This window comes from Pseudorasbora parva, chromosome 16 (assembly GCF_024679245.1).
Source record: "Pseudorasbora parva isolate DD20220531a chromosome 16, ASM2467924v1, whole genome shotgun sequence".
Classification (NCBI taxonomy): Eukaryota; Metazoa; Chordata; class Actinopteri; order Cypriniformes; family Gobionidae; genus Pseudorasbora; species Pseudorasbora parva.
In genome coordinates this window covers 7,035,027-7,046,174 of record NC_090187.1, presented here as the reverse complement: position 1 = coordinate 7,046,174, position 11,148 = coordinate 7,035,027, and the positions used below count along the sequence as shown (strand labels likewise).

Sequence of the window (11,148 nt, the reverse complement as noted above, 5' to 3'; positions counted from 1 at the left end):
CTGCACACGCCTGTGCACGGTGGCTCTGGATGTTTCTACTCCAGACTCAGTCCACTGCTTCCGCAGGTCCCCCAAGGTCTGGAATCGGTCCTTCTCCACAATCTTCCTCAGGGTCTGGTCACCTCTTCTCGTTGAGCAGCGTTTTTTGCCACACTTTTTCCTTCCCACAGACTCCCCACTGAGATGCCTTGATACAGCACTCTGGGAACAGCCTATTAGTTCAGAAATTTCTTTCTGTGTCTTACCCTCTCGCTTGAGGGTGTCAATGATGGCCTTCTGGACAGGGTCGGGTCGGCAGTCTTACCCATGATTGCGGTTTTGAGGAATGAACCAGGCTGGGAGTTTTTAAAAGCCTCAGGAATCTTTTGCAGGTGTTTAGAGTTAATTAGTTGATTCAGATGATTAGGTTAATAGCTCGTTTAGAGAACCTTTTCCTGATATGCTAATTTTTTGAGACAGGAATTTGGGGTTTTCATGAGCTGTATGCCAAAATCATCAATATTAAAATAAAAGACCTGAAATATTTCAGTTGGTGTGCAATGAATCTAAAATATATGAAAGTTTAATTTGTATCATTACATTATGGAAAATAATGAACTTTTATCACAATATGCTAATTTTTTTAGAAGAACCTGTATATATATGTTGGGTTTTTTTCCTCATATTTTCATGGTTTGATCAAACTTGTAGATTCATTAAAAACAAATATGCCCTCCGGACTTCACTTTTGCCCACTAATGCTGTTCTATTTTTGTTTTGTTTTGTTTTGTTCCTACCAGTCTTTTGTTACCATGGATATTCATTTATGATCACCCCTGTACATATTTGAGTTCATTATTCTCGTGTATTTAAGTTCATCTTTCCCTTCTGTTCATTGTCTGGTATTGTTGTATTTTACACTCTTGTGTTTCGCCACTAATGGAGTCTCTTTGATTATTAAACTAAATTCAGATTTAAATGACTTAGTCTATGTTTTTCATCCACAAACTCAACTATTGTGTGCTAACAAAAAACAATGAATACTATTTTTAATGTAAAATGTTATCAATATATATTTTTTAATGATGCATATGAAAAATATCTTATTTACACAATTTACAAGAATCATAAGTCACAGTATAGACACTTTATAGAGATTCCAATAGCTATTTTTATGAGTATATATGTATGTGTGGGAGGGGGTATATTAAAATGTGCATAAAGTGCATAAACTATGTGGTTACACCTGCTCAACAGGATGTCACAAAAAATTCTAGGCATTAAAAACATCCTGTAAATGCAATCAAAATTTACAGTTTAAAATTATGGCGACGGCCTCCTCCTCTTCATCCCACACAGGATATGGAACGGGGACATTCTGGAGTGGGTTTTCTGTGAGGCTCCAGGGGACTCTGGATCACTTTCTGGGTCAGAATGTGATTGCGCTGCTTCCGGAGCCGCAACATACACTGGAACAACAGGAAGAGACGGCGGCGCGGAGGTTTGCGCCTGATAATCTTGAGATAATCTTGTCTTTTTTTCCTCAGAACCATTCAGGCCCCGCAAGTGGATCACAAAATTGGACGTCTGCTGTTCCAGAGACGTAAAATCTTCATGGATCTCGGAAAACTGTCACAAAAAGAAAGGCAATGATTTACTGAGCAATTGTCTCAACTGCTTGATTGCTTGTCATTACAAAATGTAGCTAAACTATATTATCGCCCAGCTTTAATCTGTGAAATGTGACTACAAGGCATGAAGATATTAAGATATTATAAGCATTAGCATCATGATTTTCTGTAAAGCTGCTTTGGTACAATGTGCATTCGAAATGTGCTATTTAAATACATCTGACTTGAGGCTGTCGTTATCTGTGAATCTTTTCATACCAGATCAGTGTTGGACTGTAATAATTCTTTGGTCCATTTAGAGTCGATGGTGGGACCAACAGTCTCGGCCAGACCCTGATGACTGCTGCGAAGTGCCTGAGGAAGAGCCAGCAAAACCATACTTAATTTCAGACTTTTTAATATGAAAGTTGCTGTCTTGCTATATCCATTCCCTAAAATATCCTATATCAAGGACTACATTCACCTAAAAGGTTATTAGGAACACCTGTTCAATTTCTCATTAATGCAATTATCTAATCAACCAATCACATGGCAGTTGCTTTAATGCATTTAGGGGTGTGGTCCTGGTCAAGACAATCTCCTGAACTCCAAACTGAATGTCAGAATGAGAAAGAAAGGTGATTTAAACAATTTTGAGCATGGCATGGTTGTTGGTGCCAGACGGGCTAGTCTGAGTATTTCACAATCTGCTCAGTTACTGGGATTTTAACGCACAACCATTTCTAGGGTTTACAAAGAATTGTGTGAAAAGGGAAAAACCTCCAGTATGCGGCAGTCTTTTGGGTAAAAATGTCTTGATGATGCTAGATGTCAGAGGACAATGGGCTGACTGATTCAAGCTGATAGAAGAGCAACTTTGACTGAAATAACCACTCGTTACAACGGAGGTATTCAGCAAAGCATTTGTGAAGCCACAACACACACAACCTTGAGGCGGATGAGCTACAACAGCAGAAGACCCCACCGGGTACCACTCATCTCCACTACAAATAAGAAAAAGAGGCTACAATTTGCACGACTTCACCATAATTGGACAGTTGAAGACTGGAAGAATGTTGCCATTTCTGATGAGTCTCGATTTCTGTTGAGACATTCAGATGGTAGAATCAGAAGCAAGATGCTATCCTATCAAAATGGGCCAACATTTCTAAAGAATGCTTTCAGCACCTTGTTGAATCAATGCCACGTAGAATTAAGGCAGTTCTGAAGGCGAAAGGGGGTCAAACACAGTATTAGTATGGTGTTCCTAATAATCCTTTAGGTGAGTGTATAAATGTGTGTATTGACCTGTAAAAGGTTTATACTGGTTTCCAACTGTGTCCGGCACTGTTGGACTTTGCTTTTGAACTGACCAAGTTCTGCAAACAGGTTCTGAAACACACAAATAAATAAACATATAGTAAACATTTATCGCAGAGGGTCAATATAAATGTGCACCGTATACGGCAAGATGAGCATCACCTCAGTGTCTGTGAGGACGGCGTGAGGGTCGTGGGTTTCCTGTGTGCTGTCAGGGCTCAGAGTTACTCTGGTGTGTAAGTCCTCCAGCAGAGCCCAGCGCTTCTGTAAAGAGCTCTGAACCGCACACACACTCACCTCACACTCCCGCTGAACCTGCAGCAGCGAACGCAGAGAGCTCATCCTGATGGACACAGAGAACATGAGCATTAGAAACACACAGAAAACAAATCAGAAAACACACACTCGACAATACAATACTGTAACGTCATAAAATATAATTCTATCTGGCCTTGAAAAGACAATAGCCCAAGGCGGAATATCGTTTCACAACAAACAGCTACCCCAAAAAACTTGTTTTTTGCCAAATATGATATATATAACATGTTGGAGATTTTGGACTTTCAACGTTCAAGTAGACATTGTTTGAGAAAATGAACAAAGCTGGAATCTGAAGGGTGACTTTAAAGAAAAACTAATATAATTCCAGTTGTGCATGTCATAGTTTTAATGACTTTACTAATATTCTACAGTATGGAAAATAGTCATAATAAAGAATGAGTAGGTGTGTTTGAATGCTTGTCATAAGTCATAAGCTTTGGCAATACAAGTGTACAGTCCCTTATGAACAATAAGTACATTTTAGCATACTTTTTTATTAAGGAAATAATATGCTTTAAAATATATATACTTAAGTGTGAGCTGAATGTTTTCATGAAATGCAATTACTTAAGTAGGACTTTAGTACATCTTTATCTGTAATTTCATAACTACTTCTGTTGTCTTTGATATATATTGTTAAAGTTTACTGTCAAATTTACTTACAAGCACTTATGGTAAATAAGCTAAAATATACAATTTAGTACATTTAAAATATATTAATTCTAAATTTAATATAAAAAAACACATTTCAGCTGAATTAATCAAGTACTACTTTAGTGTTAGTCAACACATCAAAATAAGTGTACTTTGAAGCGTTTTTAAAAGATTTTAGAACAATGATTTTAAAGTGTGCATTAAAGGTGGGGTAAGTCTTATTTCAAAACCGTTTTAGAAAAAGGACTCGGGCCGAGTGGAATAACAAACTTGTAGCCAATCAGCAGGTAAGGGGCGTGTCTGCTATTGATGGTGAGAAGAGCGCTCACTCTCGCTCTGTGCACGTCATTATTCAAAACACACGAGTCACACATGACGGACATTAGCCGAGAACTAGCCTAATATATGCTGCTTGACTATGCTCGTGTGTCATGTTCACTTGTTTGTCCATTTGCGATCGTATTGTGTCTCACTTCAGCGATGATAAAGACCCGTTCATTTCCACACCGTATGAAGCATCTAAATCTCCTCACCGTGTGCTTCAAGCATCAGCTCACACAATGTCTCCGACAACTAAGATACTATACTCCTAATACATGTTTGCTTACTCTTTTCATGATCTATATAACCCTTATCCAGTCATGATTGTAATATGTCATTAGTTGGACTGTCGGCTCGTGCTATAGAGTTGTTCACGAGAACAGTTTGTGATTTTGTGATCGCTATGACTCTAATCTTGTCATAATTGTAATATGTCGTTAGCTGGACTGTGTGCTTGTGTAGCCTATATTGAGTTGTTCATGAGAACGGTTTATGTGTGTTTTTGTGATTGCTGTAACTCTTCTTTTCATAATTGTAATATGTTCGTTAGTTGGACTGTCTTGCTCGTGTACTATCGAGTCGTTCACAAGAACGGTTTGTGTTTTTCTGATAGAAGGGATGACTTTTTCATTGAATATTCGACCTGAATTAGATACACAGAGATTCTGCCATAGCCGTTGATGCCTCTGGGTTTACGTATGTGTGGGGCGGCGCTATCAAAATAGGGGCGAGACCCTTTTGGGGGTAGGGGCGTGTTTGTTTTGGTGATTCGAAATACCAACAACGGTTACCAGATAACACTTACCCCACCTTTAAATGTATTATTACATGGGGCCCATTTTAGGTCATGATCTCTCTAAGCAAACTTAAGTGGCTTATTCTGCAGGTACAGTTGTTTTTTATTTTATATATATACTTTTACGATTTGAAGTACACTACAAGTGCATGTTCAATACAATTAAGCACACTTTTTCACAAGAGGTTATTTCTCAGGAACTTTAAAATGAAAGCATGTTTGTTCGCATGTCATTTTGTTTGTCTGAAATCATGAGTGTGAGACAACATAGAGGTGGATTTCAAGCATAGAAACAGCCACACACACTGAAGTCAATAGGTAAATATTTGTCATATCTGTGTACTTTATGTAGATCAGGTTCATCTGTACAGCTCACCTGTCCTGCAGATAAGAGCGTATATGGTTAACTCTGTCTTGAAGTGCACATTTCTCTTTTCTCTCCTTCTTTTCCTCATAGGCCACGCCACGGAGAGTCCGAGACACTACCTGAATGCAAAAAGACAAATGATTGGTATTTATAAACATTACGTATTCATGTCTAGCAGGATCAACAAGAGCAGTCTGTTTCTAATGCAACATGTAATGAGTTCGACATGACAGCATAATGACTGCTACTACATTCCATTAATGACAGTGTTCATTCTGACAGAAAGTAGGGATGGTTCAAATGTGTCAAAGCATCATCCAAACCTCTAGTCTGGTGAGGAGGCCTCGTATGTGGGGCTCACTGGGGTCCGGCAGGGGCTCGTGGAGGAGGGACACCACTAAACCATCCGCTAGAACATTAGCCAGGGATCCCTGCAGATGACCTGCATCCTGCTGTGGATTTATACTGATACAAATAAGACCAAAGAAATCAATGGTTTAAACCAGTGGTTCTCAAACCTGTCCTGGAGGACCACCAGCCCTGCACTTTTTGTATGTCTCCCTTACCTAACACACCTGATTCAACTCATGAGCACGTTAGTAGAGACTGCAAGACCTGAAATGGGTGTGTCAGATACAGGGAGACATACAAAATGAGGGCTGGTGGTCATCCAGGACAGGTTTGATAACCACTGGTTTAAACCATATGAAGACAGCGGCTGCATCCAAAATCACATACTTACCTATACTATAAAGTTGGCAAAAAACAACAGTATGCCTCAAGAAGTATGTCCGATTTCACAGTATAAAAGAGTACGCAAAAAGTACCCGTTGAGATTCTGAAGTGTGCATACGATAGACGATGATTACTATCCATGGCCATGGGAGAGGATTTAAAGGGATACTTCACCACTTTTTCATATTAAATTATGTTAATACCTTAACTAAAACGATCTGATACAAAAAATTCTGAAACATCCTCCCTCACATCTCCCCCTCCCCCCTATTGACAGAAGTGAGTGAGGGGGAGATGTGAGGGAGGATGTTTCGGCAAGGACTTTTTACTGCGCCGTGTCGAAGTACTCTCAGAAGTGCTATTCCGCCATAGATTATAGTTCTCCTTTTTAATCTGCTTAGAAAAGCGCCACGTTTTTATTTTGTCACCATACTTGATCGTTCAACTGTTCGTGTAACTGTATTTAAATAGGGAAAGCGTTGAGGTGTTTGGTCGCTTCTAACTTGATCTCTGTTTGGTATGTGAATGAACTGGGCTTAGTGGGCTAAGCTAAATGCTATCAGATCGTCACCGCGCGTCAGAGAGATTAAGTGCACGCACTGAGATGAGAGAGGTATGTGTCAACTCGTTTTAGTTAAGGGAATAACATAGTTTAATATGAAAAAGCAGTGAAGTATCCCTTTAAGAATGCAGTGAAGAAACGCAACTGATGCTGGCTGGAATGTAGTACATCCAAGTTATATTCATACTACACACATTTATACTATATAGAACATACTTTTTTAGTGGTAATGAAGTAATTACTTATTCAAAATATGTACCTACTCAAGAGAGTAAGCGATTTTGGACACAGCCAGCACTGTTTTATTTTCTCAGGTGGGAGGGGTTTTATTAATAGAATTTTCTGGGTTTAAAAAATTTATATCTAATAAAATTTGAAAAATGAATAATTAATAGCAGTTCTGTGTTAAATCTGTGGCATCATGCTATTGATTTGGACAGAAAATACTTTTGGGTAACAGAGGCGGACAGTACTCAAGTATTTTTACTTTCCAAGTAATTTTGTTTTTCAAGTTTTTGTTTTTCATTTGGGAGTGTGTGTGGGACCTTGATATCCACTTCAAGACCTAAGAGAGTGAAGGTGCATTGCCCATCTTTTTTTTTAGTCTGTTTATTCTTAGCGCTGTAATTTTGTCATCTGCTGCTTTAAATGCTCACGCTCCTTGAAGCAGGATGGATTCTGATTGGCTGCCATTGCTTTAGCGCTCAACAGCTGGAAAAAAAATCATTGACAATAAATCTAACTATATAGTTTCTCTGTGCCGTTAACATTATAGTTGTGGCATTGAGTCTGCGATTATTTTATACTTAGAATGATTTTTAGAACTATATCTTTATCTTTATATAGTTATCATCCGGGTGTGAACAGGCCTTTTAAATTGTGTTAGAACAATGAGCAATACTTCTTAAGCATTTATTAATCTTAGTGCAACGAACAGTTGTATTTTACTAAACAAAGTTAAAAGAGATCAATAATTAGCCTATGGTAGCAAATGTACAGATAATTTATTTTAGTAAATGCATCATTAGCTAACATTAGCTTATGGTATCTTATTGTAAGGCTTTAATTTGTATTCAACCCAGAATATTCATCTTCTATTCCATTGGGAGCTAATTTGATGTACATTAATTTTTAAACTGCTTGAAACACTGGTTAAACTATTTATTTTTGAAGTTTTGTGATGTCTTTTCTCATTAAGGGTCATTAATGAAATGTGTTTTTTAGAAAGGCTATATGCATTTTGATGACTACGATGGTGTCAAATTGAACCCATGAAATTGCCCAAAAATCAAGAGTCAGACTATAAAAAACACAAAAAAAAACCCTTGACTAAAATATGAAATACACACGAGAACTTCTGAATTTTAAGACTTGAAATGAATGGCTCATCTTCTGAATAATCCAAGGAGATTTTGCTGTTTCTTGTTTTATCTTGTGTCTAATTTTAAACATAGAAATATGTGGATAAAACTAACTCCTATAAAAAAGAAAGGGAATATTTTAACACAATAGGAATTTTCTCATATTTTATATTTTTTAGTCTGACAAGCTACAATGGAGGTTTCCTGTAAAAGCATGGCATAGGTGTTTTTCATATTGATTTGTGACGAATTGCATGGAAACGAATGGGTGTCAATTTAACCCCCAAACACATTTTAACACAACAGGAGGGTTAAAATGCAATTATGTGAACAATTGAATTTGGGTATTTGGTCTCTCTTACCTGGCCTGCAGCTGGTTTTCAACAGTTTTTCTCACTATCACTTCATCATTGTACGGGAGATCCTTAGAAAATCAAACAAAAATACAGTAATATTTATTTATGTGACAATTTCGTTTGTAGACACTGATAAGCTGGCAAAGAATGCAAAACTAATAGCACTGTTGCTTTGGGTCACATTTTAAAGCACATTTTATATTGCTCTAGATCTAAGAAGTAAAATAAATGCACCAGTAGACTGACCTGCTTTACTTTCTGTCCATAACCGATCAGGAAGCGCAAGGCTAAAGCACAGAGAGCCATCGCAGCACACAGCAGCCCAAAGAGAAGCAGTCGACCCGTGGCTTCAGAAAGACTGACAGAGGGGTGCAGGGGAGACTCCTCCAGAACCACCAACCACACAACTGCTATCGGAACCAGACACTGGCTCCATTTCGGCCAGTTTCTCCAGTGCAGTCTGACAGAAAGAGAAACTGAGACTGTGAATCATAATTTTGGCACAGTTGGTTAAACCAAAGGAATGTGTGATGTTTGTCCATGCCATGATGCTATGATCTTGTGTGGTTGCCAGGTAGTTGCTATGTTGCCATTTGTTTGTCCCTCAGGTCCCTCCTTTAATGTAAGTGGGATTTGTTTTTTTGGCCAGTTTTATTATCTGTTTGAACACTTACTGCAATTTTGGAACCCCATTGGCTTTAATTGTGTAAACAAAAAAAAAACAACAACAATTTTTTTTTAAAAGCATCTTCAGAATTTTAATTTTTGGTTAAACCATCCCTCACAATGGAAGTATCTGGGAATAAGAACCATTATATAAAAACCATTACGCCTATGGAATGTCCCCACATTTCACAAAAAAAAAAAAAAAAAAACGTGTGTGTGTAGTAGTAGTAGTAGTAGTAGTAGTAGTAGTAGTAGTGGTAGTTACAGTAAGAACAGTCTGAGGCTCTTTTCCCATTTGAAAAACATACACCTAATTATTATGGACATAATGTACTTTAAAAGAATCCTTAAGTGTGAACTGTAATGTTTTCAGACACTTAATTGCATGTTATTTATAATGAAATGAAAATGTTTTATCATATTGCATGCAATTAGTTAAACTTAAGAGTGTTTTTATGTTAAACTGAAATGTAGTTTAATGTCATTTCTTTTAAAACGTGTAGGCTATATCTTGACATGTATTTGTAATCACACATTTGTAATTAGAAGCGTTTAAAATATTAACTTTCAAATTTAACGTCAAAAACAGTAGGCCTAGTTTAAATTATATAATAAAGTACTTCTCGTGCTTTAGCATGTTAGTCAAATACATCAAAATAACTGGGCTTCTTGGCAAATATTATTAAAGCAATGTACTTAATTGTAAAACTTTTATTTTGACTATTACAAAGTGCACTTTTTTGTGGAATGACTCTCTTTAAGTGCACTCTGTATATAGGCTACTTTTAAGAACGCACATTCAATTATTAAGCACACTTGTTTTTCACAAGGGCTCTCCGAACACTCACCTCATCCATCTCCACTCGCTTCCAGCTCTCTCCTCCACCCCTCGTTTGATCATTCCCTCCGACATCTCCTTCTCGCTTCCATCCTTATCCTGTCCTCCTGTGCTTCGAGTCCTGCTCTGCTCCCAGCAGCTCCACACATGTCCAGCGCTCAGCTGAGGCATGTATCCTCGTGTATCCTCATGGACGACCTGCGTGAAGTGTTTCTGTTGCTCGAATCATGCCGGACGTGGAGACCGAGTTCTAGATTTTCCAGTTGTACCAGTCTGCCCAGCTGGATTAATTCATCAAACACTAATGTTGATTGTTTTCCTTGTTGGGTTGTAAGAAGAGTATGTGAGGAATGTGGTATGGTGAGGGAAGATGGTGAGGCACTTCCCAACACACCTGTGCCAGCTGCCACCGCTCCCAGCTCAAATACATACACACAACATGTCATCATACACACCAAGTCACGAGACAAAATATAAAGCAGGTGCCCTGTGAAAGCAGAATGATCCTTTTGAGAAAAAAAACTACATTTTATAGTACAGAATGGGCACTTTTAGTTTACTTAAAATAACCTATTGGAGATAATACAAAGAAAGCACACTTTCATGACTGTTTCATTAGCACAGTTAAGAACTTTTAAAAATGCATTTTGTAATATCAGTTAACAATTGATTGCACTTTATTTTACGGAATGTGAACTTACCTAAGAAAGTAGCCTACTGGGTAATAATATAAGTACATGGGTTCAGGATTAGTACCTAGTCATTGCAATTAGCCTACTATTAATAAGTACAGTAGATTACACTACATTATACTTGAAATTATGCTGTCGATAGATTTTTCAATTGGATTTATTCCAGAATATTTCTTTAATTAAAAAGGCAGTCATAAAAAATAAAGCCAAAATGAGGGATTTGTGGACTGACACGCGGGGAAGGCATCGAGTGTATAAAAGCACATTTATTTCCCATCACTAAGGGTCAACAGGAGACACCAACTCAGAGACACTGAGGCGCATTACTGTACATAAACTGTCAATAATTACAATACTTATAATCACAGTACAGATACTGATTTTTTACATTGTACAAGTTTGTCTCAGTATAAATAGTGTATGTTGGATATATTTCCCTTTTTCAGGTTATAAAGATGCAGCAGTGCTCTACTGACAGATGTGCAAAACCCAAATAAATAATAATGTGTCCATAAAAACAAGTTGCATGAAGTCCTTAAAGTTCTCCAGTCATTTTAACAGATGAGACAC

General features: G+C 37.7%; 1 protein-coding gene across 1 annotated transcript; it reads right to left on the bottom strand.

Moving 5' to 3' along the window:
- Positions 1 to 1,078: 1,078 nt before the first annotated feature.
- On the bottom strand, positions 1,079 to 10,359 carry si:ch211-151h10.2 (uncharacterized protein LOC567699 homolog). The gene is made up of 9 exons (XM_067419636.1): positions 9,897 to 10,359; positions 8,629 to 8,842; positions 8,389 to 8,450; positions 5,692 to 5,833; positions 5,378 to 5,487; positions 3,072 to 3,252; positions 2,898 to 2,981; positions 1,869 to 1,964; positions 1,079 to 1,608 (listed from the first exon to the last, which is right to left on the bottom strand). Exons 1-9 carry the CDS (start codon positions 10,055 to 10,057, stop codon positions 1,303 to 1,305), a joined length of 1,356 nt encoding a protein of 451 aa, XP_067275737.1. The 5' UTR covers positions 10,058 to 10,359; the 3' UTR covers positions 1,079 to 1,302.
- Between the last annotated feature and the right edge of the window lie 789 nt (positions 10,360 to 11,148).

What these genes read in the sequence shown, in the direction of transcription:
- si:ch211-151h10.2 (XM_067419636.1), bottom strand. Translation starts at nt 10,057, where the DNA reads ATGCCTCAGCTGAGCGCTGGACATGTGTGGAGCTGCTGGGAGCAGAGC. An exon ending in GAAAACCAGCTGCAGGCCAG is followed by an intron (nt 5,834 to 8,388) that starts GTAAGAGAGACC and finishes TATTTGTATCAG; the next exon opens with TATAAATCCACAGCAGGATG. An exon ending in CGCTCTTATCTGCAGGACAG is followed by an intron (nt 3,253 to 5,377) that starts GTGAGCTGTACA and finishes TGTGTCCATCAG; the next exon opens with GATGAGCTCTCTGCGTTCGC.